We start from the raw sequence: 19,153 nt of genomic DNA, 5'->3' as shown, positions 1-19,153 counted from the left end.
CTGGCAGCTCCACCTCCATCCTAAGCTCCTTGGACAGCAGGCAGGGATGAGACTTCATGATGATGGTGGCAAGACATGGGCTGCACTCCACTACAAACTAAGGTACTTTTGCTGGCACTGCTGGGGGGGGGTTAGAGGAAGAGAGAAAGCTGTAGAGGGTGTACATTATATATATAGATATTGAAAGTTCTGTGGTGGGGATATACTGAATGTGTTGGGGTAACTGAATGTGCCGGGGGGGGGGGGTAATTCATAATTATTTCATATTGTGCCATCTCTGTCTTAATTGCTTTGATAATTTACATTTACATGAACCCCCAAGTGGCAGTCAGTGTAAGAGACCAGAAAGGACCTGTAGTGGGGAAGTGTTCAATGGATGAGAAAGACATATCTGTTTCCTTGCTTTGTAGAGCCAATGGGGCAGATGTATTAAGCCTGGTGAAGAGATAAACTGGAGATAAAGTGGAAGGAGATAACGCACCAGCCAATCAGATCCCAACTGTCATATTTCAAACACAGCTGATTGGCTGGTGCGTTATCTCTTCCATGTTATCTCCACTTTACCTCCAGTTTATCTCTTCTCCAGGCTTAATACATCTGCCCCAATGTGTCTTAGCCAATCCTAGCGATGAAGACGTCAGCCTTGCTGGGGGTGTCCGGATGGGCAGTATAGGTGGAAGTAGGGTAGGTTTCTGGAGTAACAGATGAGTCTTGAGTCTATTTTTGTAGCATTCATGAGTAGAGGCCTCTTTAATTGGGGGTAGAGAGATTCATAGAGTTGGCACCACAAAGCTGAAAGTTCAACTCTAAATCACATTATACCATATAGCGTGCCTAATTCATATTATGCCGCACTGTTCTTACTGTACCACATTAGAGTGCACCAGTTCTTATTATGTAACATTATAGTGCCCGCCACTACATATTGTGCCACACTATAGTGGCCTCCAAGTAAATTATGCCAAATGATAGTGCCTCCCAACATTATCATTTACACCTCTCAATAAACGTGTAATATCACCCAATTCTGGCTGGTCCAGGTCTCCTTACACCTCTGGGCCCCATAGCAATTGCTCCCCTTGCACCCATTATAGTTATGCTCATGCCTCGGGTGCTGGTCATGTAGGGCTTTGATAGTCAAAATGCCAATCTTGAAAGCGATTCCCCATGTTACAGGCAGCCAGTGGGGGGAGTAGAGAATGGGTATTATGTGGCTGGAATGGGGAAAAGCCTGGCAGCTGCATTTTGTACCATCTGCAAGTGGTGCATTTCTTTGCTGGAAGACCCAGGTAGAGGGCATTGCAGTAGTCAAGGCGCGATGAAACAAATGCATGTATGACTTTAGGCAGGTCTTCTGAGGGAATGAAGTGCTCGGTTCTGTCTTTGTTCCTCAGATGAAAGATGTCATTGTGACTGATACCTGATGTTTAAATGTAAAGCCACTATTCAGGACATAGCATAGGTTTGAGTAGTGAAGGTGTGAGGGTATATTAGTGCAGGTAGTATAGGTGAGAAGGTGTGAGATTGTAGTAATGTATGTAGTATAGGTGTGAGTTGAGTAAGGGAGAGTGTAGGGAGTATAGGTGGGAGCAGGGTAGGTGTGATCATGCATTAGTGTGGGTAGTACAGGTGATAGTAGTGTAGGTGTGAGATAGTATTAGTGTAGGGAGTATAGGTGGGAGCAGGGTAGGTGTGATTGTGCATTAGTGTGGGTAGTACAGGTGATAATAGTGTAGGTGTGAGATAGTATTAGTGTAGGGAGTATAGGTGGGAGCAGGGTAGGTGTGATCGTGCATTAGTGATGGTAGTACAGGTGATAGTAGTGTAGGTGTGAGATAGTATTAGTGTAGAGAGTATAGGTGGGAGCAGGGTAGGTGTGATTGTGCATTAGTGATGGTAGTACAGGTGATAGTAGTGTAGGTGTGAGATAGTATTAGTGTAGAGAGTATAGGTGGGAGCAGGGTAGGTGTGATCGTGCATTAGTGTAGGTAGTACAGGTGATAGTAGTGTAGGTGTGAGATATTATTACTGTAGGGAGTATAGGTAGGAGCAGGGTAGGTGTGAGTGTGCATTAGTGTAGATAGTACAGGTGATAGTAGTGTAGGTGTGAGATAGTATTAGTGTAGGGAGTATAGGTGGGAGCAGGGTAGGTGTGATTGGGCATTAGTGTGGGTAGTACAGGTGATAGTAGTGTAGGTGTGAGATAGTATTACTGTAGGGAGTATAGGTGTGAGCAGGGTAGGTGTGATTGTGCATTAGTGATAGTAGTACAGGTGATAGTAGTGTAGGTGTGAGATAGTATTAGTGTAGGGAGTATAGGTAGGAGCAGGGTAGGTGTGATTATGCATAAGTGTGGGTAGTACAGGTGATAGTAGTGTAGGTGTGAGATAGTATTAGTGTAGGGAGTATAGGTGGCAGCAGGGTAGGTGTGATTGTGCATTAGTGTGGGTAGTACAGGTTATAGTAGTGTAGGTGTGAGATAGTATTAGTGTAGAGAGTATAGGTAGGTGAAGGGTAGGTGTGATTGTGCATTAGTGTGGGTAGTACAGGTGATAGTAGTGTAGGTGTGAGATAGTATTAGTGTAGAGAGTATAGGTGGGAGCAGGGTAGGTGTGATTGTGCATTAGTGTGGGTAGTACATGTTATAGTAGTGTAGGTGTGAGATAGTATTAGTGTAGAGAGTATAGGTGGGAGCAGGGTGGATGCGATTGTGCATTAGTGTGGGTAGTACAGGTGATAGTAGTGTAGGTGTGAGATAGTATTAGTGTAGGGAGTATAGGTGGGAGCAGGGTAGGTGTGATTGTGCATTAGTGTGGGTAGTACAGGTGATAGTAGTGTAGGTGTGAGATAGTATTAGTGTAGGGAGTATAGGTGGGAGCAGGGTAGGTGTGAGTGTGCATTAGTGTGGGTAGTACAGGTGATAGTAGTGTAGGTGTGAGATTGTATTAGTGTAGGGAGTATAGGTGGGAGCAGGGTAGGTGTGATTGTGCATTAGTGTGGATAGTACAGGTGATAGTAGTGTAGGTGTGAGATAGTATTAGTGTAGAGAGTATAGGTGGGAGTAGGGTGGATTCGATTGTGCATTAGTGTGGGTAGTACAGGTGATAGTAGTGTAGGTGTGAGATAGTATTAGTGTAGGGAGTATAGGTGGGAGCAGGGTAGGTGTGATTGTGCATTAGTGTGGGTAGTACAGGTGATAGTAGTGTAGGTGTGAGAGTATTAGTGTAGGGAGTATAGGTGGGAGCAGGGTAGGTGTGATTGTGCATTAGTGTGGGTAGTACAGGTGATAGTAGTGTAGGTGTGAGATAGTATTAGTGTAGGGAGTATAGGTGGGAGCAGGGTAGGTGTGATCGTGCATTAGTGTGGGTAGTACAGATGATAGTAGTGTAGGTGTGAGATAGTATTAGTGTAGGGAGTATAGGTGGGAGCAGGGTAGGTGTGAGTGTGCATTAGTGTGGGTAGTACAGGTGATAGTAGTGTAGGTGTGAGATAGAATTACTGTAGGGAGTATAGGTGGGAGCAGGGTAGGTGTGATCGTGCATTAGTGTGGGTAGTACAGGTGATAGTAGTGTAGGTGTGAGATAGTATTAGTGTGGATACAAGCAGTTTATGTGTAAGGTGCATTAGTGAGGGTGGCACAGGTAGAATCCGGGTAGGCGTTAGGGTGCATTAGTGTAGGTAGTATAGGGGAGAATAAGGTAGGTGTGAAGGTGAATTAGTGTGGTTAGTATAGGGGAGAATAAGGTAGGTGTGAAGGTGAATTAGTGTGGTTAGTATAGGGGAGAATAAGGTAGGTGTGAAGGGGAATTAGGGCCTTATTCTGGTTGGAGCGGCCGGGCCGTACGCGTACGTCCCGGGTTTTTTTATGATCTGCGCATGCGTACATTCGCTAATGCGCAGGCGCGACCACTCACCAACGCTTACGGACTGGTCTCTACGTGTGAAAAAACCTGTACGCGAGTGTACGGGTATTGGGGGCGGCATAGGGGCGTGAAGAGGGGAGCGGCCGAAATAATGAGGGAAAATGGGCGTAAATATGGGCGTACACGGGGGTGTGCACCAAAAATGAGCGGTGCTACTACCGCACGATCGACTAAGGCACCGTTCATTTCGGACACAAAACAGGCGGCCGCCAACCGCCAACTCAAACCACCCCTACAGATACCGCATGCCAGCGTGCGCCTGAGTTTGCTAATTAACGCTGATTCCTACTCAAACACATACACCTGAATGTAATAAGCAATGCTGCAGTCTATTAAGTCCAAACCATGATTTCACTACCTGCAAGCCACACACAGCACTCAAACACATTGGAAGCTTATCTTTCTATACTTCTCGACATTTAAAGGTTTGTTTAATTTAAGGTAAGAATCTTTTTAAGACCTGCTTATATATGCTAAGGTAGCTATTTGCTAAACAGTTATACACATTCACTACGTGCTTTCATAGACTTTACACAGTAGCACACTCAATCTACACAAGTCGACATGTGTCAACGTGTTCACTCTAATACAAACATAGGTTTTGTATTTATGATACAATAACATAAACCACATCTAACACCTACAAAGGATGTTTCAGCAATGTTTTAAGACCATGACCACTATTTTGCACATTAATTAATTCAATCAATTAATTAATTTTCATAATTATAGTTGAAAGGCAAGATTTGCAGGTCCATATATATGAAGGGTATGTCAGCGTACACGGACGTACGCTCACTCTCACGAGCGGTGACATAAGCTGACTTTTCTATTGTAAACAATAGGGACCCGTCCGTGCAAGCTGGCGTACGCTCAGATCTCCGCAAGAAGGCGGTGGGAAGACGGACGAGAGACGTCCGTAAACGGCGGCGTACGCTCAGTTGTACGCCAGTTGTCGGAGTGTAAGGGCTGGCCCGTCCGTGTACGTTGGCGTACGCTCATTTGTACGCCACTCCCCTTCTACGTTGTTTCTGGCCGTACGTATGCGGCTGAGTTGTGGGTGGACTTAACCCCAACGGCCGCGTGCGGCTAGCGTACGTTAATAGCGAACGTACGCACGTTTGGCCGCTCCAACCAGAATAAGGCCCTTAGTGTGGTTAGTATAGGGGAGAATAAGGTCGGTGTGAAGGTGAATTAGTGTGGTTAGTATAGGGGAGAATAAGGTAGGTGTGAAGGTGAATTAGTGTGGTTAGTATAGGGGAGAATAAGGTAGGTGTGAAGGTGAATTAGTGTGGTTAGTATAGGTGTGAGGGTTTTGAAGTGATTTTTTCAGAAACGGAAGTCTTAAAAACATTTTTTTGCAATTGCAGTTCTTCTCTTGGATGGCGATAAGGCCTCCAGTCAAAGTGCACTTACGCTACCTGCAGGGATTGCTGCACAACTTTCCCTCTCAAAGCAGGTCAGGGATTGTCATCTCTGCGGATGTACAATACATATCTCTGCTAGCAGGTCTCTGCGGCATTCATCTTATTCACCATTTAGGATTACGGGCATACTTCCTCCATATCCAAATTGCCCTCCAGAACTCCAGTATGGGTGCCGCCATGTTGGACTCTGTCACCTGACTCACCACTGCCACTCAGAGTGCAGTTTCAAATCAGCTGACTGCAGCAGCCAATCAGCACAGATTCAACACTATAAATTATATTTCCAGACTGGCTTAAAATGCCAGAACAACCTCGCTTCAAGAAACTCCGTGCTGTGTTCCTCAATGTTCCATTGCCAGCCTGGATTATTCACTCATCTGTGTGGTGATTTCTGTTTCATATTGGTATTAACGTGGTTCTTCAGTCTTCTCTACAGCTTCTAAGTCTGATTTTTATCCTGTAACTATAGTCCAGTAACTCTTCATTCGTCAGTCTTCATTCTCCAATATTCTGTCTGCAAACCGTCGTCAACTCAGTTCGGTTACTCTACTGGAACTAGTCAAGTACTATTCTCGACTTTCATCATCTGTTCTCTCAAACAATGATCCATTTATTTCAGTTCCTAAATAATGCAGTTACAAAACTTTCCTGCCTTTGGGCCTGTTACCACTTAACATCTACGTGTATACTCTACCTCGGCGGTGTATCTCATCATGTCTATTGGGCTCCATCTTTCATGTTTGGATCAAACCATCTTGCTCCCTCCATTTACCTGTTACTCCTACTTCCACATCTGACGTGTTAGGTGTTCGGGTCTGTTAGTGTTGGTAGAATAGGTGTGAGTGCTGTAGGTGCGAGGTGCAGTAGTGTCCATAGTATTTTGGGAGTAGGATAGATGTGAGGTGAGGTAGTTTGGGTATGAGTGGGAGTAGAGTAGGTGTGAGCTTATATTAGTGTGGGTATTATAGGTGTGAGTTGTGTAGGTGTGAGATGTATGAGTGCAGCAGGCCGTGGCACAGGAGAAGACTGGCACATAGACGCCTTTGGTTTTACCCCTAAATGCACCATGAGATGCCTATGGTTGTACCCCTAAACACACTATGAGACGCCTATGGTTGTACCCCTAAACGTACCATGAGACGCCTATGGTTGTACCCCTAAACGCACCATGAGACGGTTATGGTTGTACCCCTAAACACACTTTGAGACGCCTATAGTTGTACCCCTAAATGCACCATGAGACGGTTATGGTTGTACCCCTAAACGCACCATAAAATGCCTATGGTTGTACCCCTAAACGCACCATGAGACGGTTATGGTTGTACCCCTAAATGCACCGAGATGCCTATGGTTGCACCTCTAAACGCACCATGAGACGCCTATGATTGTACCCCTAAACGCACCACGAGACGCCTATGGCTGTATCCCTAAACGCACCATGAGATGCCAATGGTTGCACCCCTAAACACACCATGAGATGCCTATAGTTGTACCCCTAAATGCACCATAAGATGCCTATGGTTGTACCCCTAAACGCACTATGAGACGCCTATGGTTGTACCCCTAAACACTCCATGAGATGCCTATGGTTGTACCCCTAAACGCACCAGGAGCCGCATATGGTTGTACCCCTAAACGCATTATGAGACGCCTATGGTTGTACCCCTAAACGCACCATGAGACGGTTATGGTTGTACCCCTAAACGCACCATGAGACGCCTATGGTTGCACCTCTAAACGCACCATGAGACACCTTTGGTTGTACCCCTAAACGCACCATGAGATGGTTATAGTTGTACCCCTAAATGCACCATGAGACTCCTAGGGTTGTACCCCTAAACACACCATGAGACGCCTAAGGTTGTACCCCTAAACGCACCATGAGACGCCTATGGTTGCACCTCTAAACGCACCATGAGACACCTATGGTTGTACTCCTAAACGCACCATGATATGCCTATGGTTGTACTCCTAAACGCACCATGAGACGTGTATGGTTGTACCCCTAAACTCACCATGAGACGCCTATGGTTGTACTCCTAAACGCACCATGATATGCCTATGGTTGTACCCCTAAACTCACCATGAGACGCCTATGGTTGCACCCCTAAACACACCATGAGATGCCTATGGTTGTACCCCTAAACGCACCATAAGACGCCTATGGTTGTACCCCTAAACGCACCATAAGACGCCTATGGTTGTACTTCTTCCACCCTCCTAGAGGCGGCATACAGAATAAATTGCATTTTTATAAATTGATGGAAAACCGCCACCGCCGTGATATAAAAGAGAGCGGGAGATTCTGCTTATTACGCTGCACTCTGCTCGTAGGCGATTGTAGGCATGACTTTGGGGAGCACATTACATTGATACAGGGGCCCCACTAAAATCTTACAATTGATGTGATCACCGGGAGAATGCGGAGGCTTTGTAGGGGGATAGAATAGCAGGTTTGTTTCTATTATCACATTTTGAGCCTTCTCTAGTTAGATTTGTCATCGTTTAATTAAGTGATATTTTATTTTAGTAGATTTCGTCCCCCTGGGCCGATTCAGACATGCTCGTAGCGCAGCGAATTCGGCCCCTCTGTCGACGGTGGGGGTTTGCGCAGAAAGCGACTTCGGCAATATGTTCAATCGCCGGTGCACTCGCTGCCTGATTGACAAGCAGGCGATGTACCAGGGAGGACATCCGGTGTCTTATGGGCGTGCACACAAAAATGGCGATCGTTCCCATAGAAATGCTGGGCCCAATTCGCAGAAGACAATGTGTGCAATGTCGAAAATGTATTCCTGCGCACCTTTTCAGCTGCGATCAGAAGAAAAATTCATCGATGGTAAGTAACCATCGAAGGATTTTTCATCTGTAGGCCGCTTGCGAGCGGGGCCTACATTCGGCGGAGAAGTATTAACCTTCTCTCTAGGCTCTGAATAAACGCTGGTCTGAATTACCCCCCTGTAAATAATCAAATCAATAAATATTTAAGAAAAAAAATTTTTTTTTACTTGAGTGCTTCCATAAGGTTTGTTCCATCTGTAGTATTATACTGTACGTGAAAGCCAAATTTTAAAAAAAAAATGCGCTAAAAAAAAAATTATAGTGTGTTACTAAAGATAGCGTAATGTTTTTTTTCAAGGCTGTTTTGGAAACCGGAGTTATAAAGCGAACGGCGTTAAGGCACCAAATTTCGAGAGGAAATCCTGCAGTGGAAACTTTTCCCCCTTTTTTTTTTTTTGTTTTCACATCAAGTGTAACTTGTTAAAAGTGCAGGTGGAGCGGGAAGGAAAGCAGATATAAAACTGAGATATGAGGTCTGTGAAATAAACTGGCTCAGAATAAACTAAAATAAATTGTTTAAGACATAAAACACAGAGCAATACTATAAGCTGTATACTTTATATAGGCACGTGTGGTGATAATTAGGACCGGTACGCATGAGAATATAGTATTGTTTTAATAAATGTTAGCAAGATTTAAACATTCTAATAGGCGCTGCATATTTTAAGGAAAAATGTTCCCTATTCATGCACAGACCTCATTTAGATATTATTAGCATTATGTTTTATGCACTTATTTTGGGGGGCTTTTTTTTTTGGCATGCGCCAATGTGTTGCTGTAAAAACCCTACTGGGGGCTGCTGTATGGATTGGTATTTGATGTATAATGAATGAAAAGATTCTAAGGTCTACTACATCGGTTCCCAAACTGTGTATCCAGGTACCCTGGGGGAGCGGCAAGGCTCTTGCAAGGGTGACTTGGGTTGGTAGTCCAAGGCCAAATCAAACTATTTATGGTCATAGTCATGGGCAAAACCAGTTCTAGTGGCTGCCAGTCATAAAACATGCGGACAATCAGAATCTCATCTGTACCCACAAAGTAACTGACTCTAAGGGCAACTGGTGACCACAAGTTACTTAATTTAATATATATATATATATATATATATTTTTTTTTTATTTGTCAATCAGAAAAAGTTTGTCCTACGGGTGCCTGGAAAAAATTCTGATACTCTAGTACAGTGGTTCTCAACCTCAGGGACCCCCGACAGTTCACGTTTTCTGTTTATACCGTTTGCACCAGTAAAGTTTTGCACTGATTTCACCTAAGTCCCGAAGTGACGCCTGTTTCTTCAAAGCGCATATATACCAGTGTTCACTAGTGCTTGGGGCCGCACAAATCGCTATTGCGGTGGCCCCTACACACGGAGCGATGTAGGGGCATTTTCTAAACGATCTAGTCAAATTAAGTCAGATCGCTTGGAAAATGCCCTGAAATCGCAACGTGTGTCGGCCCGTTAAGTCTCGGAAACAGATAAAGTTGACAGAGATAAAGTACCAACCAGTCAGCTATTAATTTCCCTGTTACAGGTTGTATTTCAAAAATGGCAGTTAGAAGCAGGTTTAATGGTACTTTACCTACGTCTACTTTACTTCACTTTGAGGCTTAGGAAATAGACCACTAAGTCCTTGAGGATGAGACTATAATTAATATGTCCATAGGACAAACATATTAATACTGCTTTGTTTATGTCTGTTTTTTTTTTGTTTTTTTTTGGGGGGGGGGGGGGGGTATACTGTGTGTCAGTAAATGTATTCATACACCAACAAACAAAAGATACATTGTGCATCTTAAAGTGTCACTAAAATGTTTTTGTGTTTACACTTATATAAGTGATTACAATTAATTTCAGTTGCATCTAAAATGTACAGGTGCACCCAATATGTGTATTTATTTATGCCCATGTCCAATACAGGAAATAATCTTATTGAGGCCAATCAGATAAACTTTAATGTTACATTAACAATGACAAATCAGACACATCAAATGGGACAGGAAGCATTTAAAACCCACACTGCATACATGAAAGCACAAATGTGGATATTCTCATTTAATATATTGTTTCATTTTCTCATCTACTGATATGAAGTGAGGATCCTAAAGTACTATACTACTTTGCAAACACACGCACCTGCTTCAGTGTGTGTGTGTGTGTGTGTGTGTGTGTGTGTGTGTGATGTCAAACATCAAAACCTAAACAACACCATAAACAAATAATATAAGTGTGTGTGTGTGTGTCTATCTATCTATCTATCTATCTATCTATACAGTATATTTATAAATATATAGTTACAGTTTCTTATATAGCGCAGCATACTCTGTTGCGCTTTACAATTGGAAACAGTGATAACACAAACTGGGTAGTAACAAACCAACATAGAGGTAAGAGGGCCCTGCTCGCAAGCTTACAATCTAGAATATATATGTATTAGAAAAAAACAATGGAGGAATTTGTTATTTTCAAACACACACACGTGCACACACACACGCACACACACACGCACACACACACGCACACACACACGTGCACACACACATTAATTTCATTTCAAATCTATTGTATAACTCTGGCAGCCACCTGGTCTTTAGCATTAGTTGTGTTACTAAAAGAAGGTTTAAATGACTAAGTTACTCTCAGTTAAGACATCACACCTCACTGCTCACTGTATTGTTGTCATTGTAATTGCTTATATCCTTCCTCTGAGCTGTATACTCCATGCAATTTGCAAATATAATATCAAAAGATTATCATTTTTTTCAAGCAATTTTTTTTTTACATTCATAAAAATCTTTACCCATCCTGGTGGCCCTGTGACAATGCCAGGCTGGTTCCTAGAAGTTGGAGACTGTACATGCAGCATGCTTTGGTGCTGTGAAACAGAAGGACTATAAGGATACCCCCAATAAATGCAATTTCAATTTCCATGAGCCTCTCCTTTGGGACCCATCCAGTACTTTCACTGCATTATCAAGGTAAGGTGACATTTCCCATCTGCAGGTGCCACCTTTGCCATGGACATGGTGGGTAGTCCCTGACTAATATTAATAGTACACTAATATGCTGCAGATAAAACCACCCAAACCTGCAATGTTCCCCTGTGTGCTTTTACATATTCACAATGTGGGTATGAATTCTAGTCTCCCTGTGCAGACAAGTGCAGCCGTCCAATATGTGGGTGTAAATAGCAATGTAATCTAGCTGTATTAATGTGGAAGGCGGAGGGTGACAAGTCCACACCGTGGTGAGCTCTGGTGGTGTTCAAAGGGTCAATCTGGTTATTGACAGCAAGTCTTTCATTATTAAGACAAAATCCCTCATTGTGCAGATAATCAATGCTCAATACCCTTCTTCTTCCCAGGCAGGGATCAGTCCACTCTCAGGGGACAACATCAAAATCTTAATATTGTGTTGCCCTTTACATGTGTAATTAGTGCCAGCAGAGGGGAATATTACTGGCACACTGCCCTACAGCGAGATATATACATATATATATATATATATATATATATATATATATATATATAATATATATATATAATCTATATATACATATATATATTCATACACACACATATATATATATATATATATATATATATATATATATATATATATATATATGTTACATAATTGTATTTTAGAATTGCTTAAAAAACCAGATTTACACATATGCATAAAAATAACATAAAGTTAAGATAAAAATAACGCCATTTTCCGATGTTAATCATATCTCGCATCAATTATTGTGCCACCAATTATTATGCAACCTTTACGCAAGTCACTAATCCACAGTGTTATTAACCAAATTTAATAAAAGCGTTTTCCACGCAAATTTCTACAATTTCTACTTATGTGCAAATGTCACACGGCCAAATAACCTCAGTATTCTGTACCTTGGCAAGCAGATCGCAGTATATGATGTGGCCAGCAGGGGGCAGAGTATCACACGCTATGGAGAGCTTCTGTGTCCCCTAATGGATTGTGCTGAAACCACGATGAAAATGATTAGCACAGTATATATTTCTACACCCAAAATATCATGATGAATTTTTAATTCTTTTCCTATGCTCCACGTTCCCCTATGTTCGCATCAGATTGAATAATAAAAATAAATAATACTAATTAAAAAAAAATCATTATATCCAGTATATCTCTGTTTCCCAATCTTCTACCTATTTATGTAGATTAATTAAGGGAAATGTAAACAAATCAGGCTTGTTTAGTAAATCGGGGGATATCTCGGGCGTACAGGAATGAATAGAGGAATGATTGCATTATAGAGGTAGAGAATCATGTACAAGGTGTTTGGGAATTATCCTCTGAGATCGACCAGTAGGTGTTAATTTTTAATTGTGTATCCACACACAATTACACTGTTTTTAGAGGGCATATGGCGAGTGTTCCATTGTTTGCCTGTGTAGCACAAGGGGTAATGATCTTGTAGCTGTATAGTAATAGGTAGACGCAATTTAACCAGCAATAAATGAGAACCAGATTTTTGAGGGCAGCACAATAAGAAGCATGAAATGTGGACAGAATTGAGAATAAAAGTGGATTATTACCACCCCAGAGCAGGCGGGAGTGAGTGTAATCTGTACAGTTATTTAACCTGGAAGGAGCCTACACACTAGCTGTATTCGTATTAATATGTGTGTGTGTGTGTGTGTACTATTAATATGTTTGTATATATATATATATATATATATATATATATATATATATATATATATATATATATATATACATATATACTATACACACACATATATAAATATATATATGCACTATAAATATAAATATATATATATATTCAAGTATACTGCGTATATAGAAAGGTCTGTATATATATTTTATATACACACACATATATATATGTATACACCCCTACACTCACTGCATACTATATATATATATATATATATATATATATATATATATATATAGAGAGAGAGAGAGAGAGATAGATAGATAGATAGATAGATAGATAGATAGATAGATAGATACAGACCTTCTGTGCTTCTACATATATAGGTGTATGTAGTAACATTAAAATGTACAATAAGCAGCGCCTGGATGGTTCCAGGGGGCTGCAGGAAGAATGCTCCTTTGTAGTTTTATTATATCAATAACTTCAGCCTGAACCCATCCCTGCTCCCTCCGCCGGTAATAATGCTCAGGCTCATCTTTTGTGTGTGCAATCTGTAGCCACAATGCTAAACATAGCTGCCACCTCCAGGGAGACACAAGGGGAGAGTGGGGGAGACAGTTGGGGCACAGGGGTACATCAGGGATAGATATTCTTACAAAACATAAAGGAAAACATCTACCAAGGAACAATAGAAACTCAATATCTGAGATGAAATTCCCCAGGTCTGTTTTATATGTTTAAATAGAATAGCGATGCAAGAGAGATAGAGATAGAGAGAGAGAGAGAGAGAGAAAGAGAGAGAGAGAGAGAGAGAGAGAGAGAGAGAGAGAGAGAGAGAGAGAGTTAGAGTTGACAATTAAGTGGTAGATGGGTAACTATGAAATTAGATATACAGATATTAAATAGAGGAGTAGATAGTTAAATAGATAGATAGATAGATAGATAGATAGATAGATAGATAGATAGATAGATAGATAGATAGATAGATAGATGGTTGGTTGGATAGATAGATAGATAGATAGATAATAGATAGGTAGATAGATAGATAGATAGATAGATAGATAGATAGATAGATAGATAGATAGATAATTTGATGGATGATACAATTTTCCTATACATTATAATGTAATTAATCAGTATTATATATGGGACTGTTGTATGATATTACAATAAGCCGTTATTTGCTGTATTACCAGCACATCTAGCTGCTAACTATTCCAGTAGCCCCCTCTGATTGCAGAGTAAATAAATGGGGGGTTGTCCATTTGCAGTAATTAGCCCAGTTACAGTCTCTTTCTCCTGCCTCTCTCCTCTCTTTCTCCCTCTGATTTTCTGCATGAGGAGTCACTAGATCTAAGCTCTGTTCTAACCTGGCACAGCCTGATTTTCCAAGTCAAAGGACCAGGCATCTTTGAAGAATTCCAACTCAAAGGGATTCCCCCCTCCACGATTACCCCTATGGCAGAAATTCCTGGTACACAAATACCTGCTCAGAGAGTCTCAGGAGAATCTAGTTAAAGGATGCGTTAAATGGTTGCAATGAATAGATGAGGACATACATGGTAAATTGGAGAGTGTCCTCACTATGAGGAATCACTGGGAACAGACAATGAAACGAATTTAACGTTCTTAAAGAAGAATTGAAATAAAGAAATAAAATATTATATCCATAGGATCAAATCTATCACAAATGTTTTACTGAAAAATGAATTTGGGAATTTGGGAAATCCTGCACCACAGCAATTTGCGCATCCCCAGCATATATTGCGTAAGATATTTGAGCAAATTCAACTTTGCTTGGGGAGCAGGCTCGTTGCTGCGAAATGTCCCCAATGAGACACCTTGTGGGTTTTTCTCCTCCTGATCCCATTCTTAGGCTGGAAGCTTTAGATTTCAGAGTTCCTTTAAAATAAATCTGTAACACCTTAAAGTGGTTAGACACTTGGTGGGATGTCTGATCAATAACTTATGATAAAAAGGGATTTTCCGTAAAGGGGATTTGTTTTTTCCCCCCTTCTTTCAATCCTAAACTCTCTGTTGAAAATCTCCTGTTGTGGAATGAGTTGTCCCTTTCAGACCTAGCCCACTGAGCAAGGAACTGCATTTCATGGCCCCAAATTTAAAAGAGACCCCCCTCTAGTGCAAATCGTCCCACCCTGCTTAAAGCCACCGTAACTGATTTCATCAGATCAAACAAGGACATCCAAAGGATTTTAACACATCCTATGAAAACATCACCTCCTTCTGCAAACAGGACCCCAAATCTGCACAAAGATACCTGTGTCTGCATTCTTCACTAAAGTAATCGAGACAATATTAATGTCATATAAAAATACATCTAATAACCCTCATGAATAATATTCCTTATTATATGTTTAATCTTGTAAGCACCTAATTTAAGTGTCCTTTTTTTTTTTTTGAAGGAAATGGAAGTACTGTATATAATATATATTTCGTTTGTTTTTATTTTGTCTACAAACCCGCTACAATAAATAAATAAATAAATAAATAAATACACAATACATAAATACACTATACATACATACACAATACATAAATACATAATACATACATACATAAGACATACAAAAGTAAATACAAAATAAGTAAATAAAATAGAAAATGTTCTCTGGTCACGTGTGTCACTGCAATCATATATCAATGGTAATTATTTCATTTACCAATGTAATTATTGATCACAGTGTTACTGTGACTTTACACGGGCAGGGGTGTAATTAGCCCAGGTGCCATACACTGCTTTGTATAGAAAATGAGTAATATAATATAACTGAGAATCCTTATCAGCCGTCGGTAGTCACAAGACAAACAGTGCAATTTGGGATGCAGACATATCTGATGTTATCCCCCTGAGAAGTATTTCTAAAAGCAGGATATTACAGTAGCATTCTGTATTATTGGTGGCAAACTCTAGAATAATGGGATTTCTCCTTGGCCACACTTTGTACATAGCCTATATCATCAGTTCAGATCACCAGGTGCAGACGGGGACTCACTAGGTTTTGAGGCTTTTGTGCGCACACAATAAGGACACACTTCTTGTACTTATAATAGCATCAATGCCCCCCCACACACACCTCCCCAACCACCCAAAATAAAGGAGACAACTCATTATTCACCCCCTCCTTTTGTCATTCGCTTAGAAAAAAAAAATCTATAATATTTCCCTTAAAGAAGCACATGCAAACAATAAAAAAAGAAACATATTAGGTGTTTTAAACGGGTGGTAAGGAGCATATGTGTATGGGCAGAAATTAATGAGCACACATAGAAATTTCCACTACACCCCCCCCCCCCCCCTAAAAAAAAAATGCATAACATTTGCAGATGTAGGAAAATGCATGATGTCATTTTAAACATATTTAATGGCGAAAATATATATATATTTTTTTCAATGGGCATTTGGCTATACGTGTTCTTTTGTCACACACCTAATAACACATGCTTGCAGGTAATGTCCAACCTCTGTATGTATGATGTATGATGTATGTGTGTGTGCGTGTGCTGTATATATGTGTGTGTGTACACAGTATATATATATATATATATATATATATATATATATATATATATATGTGTGTGTGTGTGTGTGTGTGTGTGTGTTTTTGTGTGTGTGCTGTATATATGTGTGCACACTGTATGTATATATATATGTGTGTGTGTGTGTGTGTATATATATATATATATATATATATATATATATATATATACACAATTAAATATATAATTATCTATATATCTATATAAATATACAACATACACTCACACAAACAGACACACCCACACACACGCACACACACACACACACACACACACACACACACACACACACACACACACTCATGCACTGGAAATACTTATATTTCTATTTTTTTCCCGGGTGGTTTTGGCACATTCCATGCACTGAAGCTGCCGCTGCCACCCTGCCACCCTGCCCACAAACCCACCCAGCCTCTCCTTTCCCATTTCAGTGGGCAGAGGGTCAGACCAGTTTTCTTACATGAAATGGTTGCAAACAGAATATAAAAGAATGAAACAGTCATTTTCTACATACCCCATATTCGCAGGTGTCCATAAGAACATTTAGCAGCTACATAAAAAGATCTCATTCCAGCCCCTAAAGGTAATAAAGGAACAAACTGGGAGCCTATGGCATATTGACTCAGGTGTCAGACTCACTAAAACCTCTTTATTTTTAATTATAACCTGCCCATTTTCATTTCTTGGGAGAATAAAAAAAAATAAAAAAATAAAAGAAGGGGGGTGGGGGGGCATAACAATTCAGGAACAGAGGAGAAAAGGTTTTGTGAGCACCCCCCCTTTCTTTAAATCATTGGGAAGGGAAGGGATTTGGCTTAGAAAGTCTGGCACTACTTTAACTTGCAGAAGTAACCGCATCACTGGTGCGGATGGATCCCGGCAGCTAGGAAGCAATAGAGTTCAAATGTCAGCAAGTTTGCAGAGAGAGAGAAAGGGAGAGAGGAGGTGGCTGGGAGGGGTATCCCTCCGCTGTGCAATCTGTGCTGTATGCTGATCTCCAGGACTCTGCATGGCACACAGACCCAGGAGCTCTCTCCCTGGACATCCTGCAAAGGCTCTTCCCTGGGATTTATCACCCCCTCCCCTTTCACCCTGGATTTGGAAGAGCACTCACCCTGTAACCTCTCTCTCCCTCTCTTCAAGGAACGTCTTGGATCCCCCCCACCCCCCTCCTCCACCCTCTCCCCCAATTCACAGGCAGGTGATCCCATCTGCCCCCCTCTCTCTCATTTTGCTGCACATGCAGCTCCTGTGGATCATTCTTCCATCATGCACAGAGACAGCTGAATAATTCCCATGTAGGATTGGGAGACTCCGAAACTTCTCCTCCCGGGACTCGCGAACTCCCGAACTCCCCTCTATTTACTATCAGCATTATCCTTATTATTAGTATTATCTGCATTCACTGCTGTGATCGCGTTTTCCTGCTGCTCTCGGGGAACTGAACTCTTCCAGCTGATGGATATAGCAACAGGTCCGGAGTCCTTGGAGAGGTGCTTTAACAGGGGGCAGACTGACTGTGCCAAGATGCTGGACAATATTAAAATGGAAGATCACCCACTCAGGGCTGGCACTGCCACATTAGGAGTTTTGCTGGGTGAGTGTATTAATAATACTCCTTAAAACTTTTATTTTTATTTCTTTTTTTCCCCATTTAGTGGGACATATACAGTGTATATAGTATATACAGCTTCCAGCTGACAGATGTCACTGTGTAGTCCAGGCTGATCCTGTATTATTCATGTACCATGTCCCCTATTATTGGGGTTCAGCTTCCCTGTCCCCCCACATGCACAAGCAGACACACTGCAGCACCCAGTTCCCACAGACTACCCTGGAGTCGTGCAGCAAGTAACCTGGATGTGTCTTCCCTATGCCATGGCATGGTACACTAGGATGGCACAGGTGGCATATAATGTATACCATGCACAAGTGTATACATGCCAAGAGGGCTGCATGAATACTGATATAAGGACATAGACACGATATAGATCAGAAATAATACATAGTGGGACTATGGGGGCATAAGACCCATGTATATCCCGGGAAGCACTGTCTGTGTACACACTAATAACACAGATATTAATGTGTCTACACTGAGGGGTTAACAATGACTTGCATTGCATTGTATAATAATGTCATACAGAATGAATACACTGGGTGCTAGATGATGTATGGCACTGATTATATTTATATATATAGTAATGCAAAGACACTGTGTAGCGAATACGTAAATAGTACATTGTATTATATCATACATATAATTGATACAATATATGAATATTACATAAACAATTAACATCTATCTATCTATCTATCTATCTATCTATCTATCTATCTATCTAATCTCATCCATCTATCTAGATCTATTTCTATCTATCTATCTATCTATCTATCTATCTATCTATCTATCTATATTTCTATTTATCTGTCTATCTATCTATCTATCTATCTATCTATCTATCTATCTATCTATCTATCTATCTATCTATCTATCTATCTATCTATCTATATTTCTATTTATCTATCTATCTATCTATCTATCTATCTATCTATCTATCTATCTATCTATCTATCTTCTAGACATTTTGGCTTGTATGTAGGATGTCTATATTAGAACACTTAAAGTGCAAATAAAAGTTAAATAAGTTCCATAACAATGAGTTTGAGCCTCAGCACATACAAGCAGTGACAGTAGTTATATCGGACTTACTAATAATCACAGAGATATGGTAATATTATTATATATGTTATA

At 40.9% G+C, this 19,153-nt stretch overlaps 1 protein-coding gene across 1 annotated transcript in view; it reads left to right on the top strand.

The window, feature by feature from the left end:
- Nucleotides 1-17,350: 17,350 nt before the first annotated feature.
- The window catches only part of LMX1B (LIM homeobox transcription factor 1 beta), a 143,704-nt gene continuing 141,901 nt past the window's right edge, over nucleotides 17,351-19,153 (top strand). The window contains exon 1 of the mRNA XM_083160471.1: nucleotides 17,351-17,995. Coding sequence (XP_083016597.1) covers nucleotides 17,857-17,995 — 139 coding nt within the window. The 5' untranslated portion in view covers nucleotides 17,351-17,856. The remainder of the gene's footprint in view (nucleotides 17,996-19,153) is intronic.

The sequence above is a fragment of the Crinia signifera genome, chromosome 9 (assembly GCF_055691185.1).
Source record: "Crinia signifera chromosome 9, ASM5569118v1, whole genome shotgun sequence".
Taxonomy (NCBI): domain Eukaryota; kingdom Metazoa; phylum Chordata; class Amphibia; order Anura; family Myobatrachidae; genus Crinia; species Crinia signifera.
Note: the sequence above shows the minus strand (reverse complement) of the source record. Positions and strands in the feature narration are given on the sequence as shown.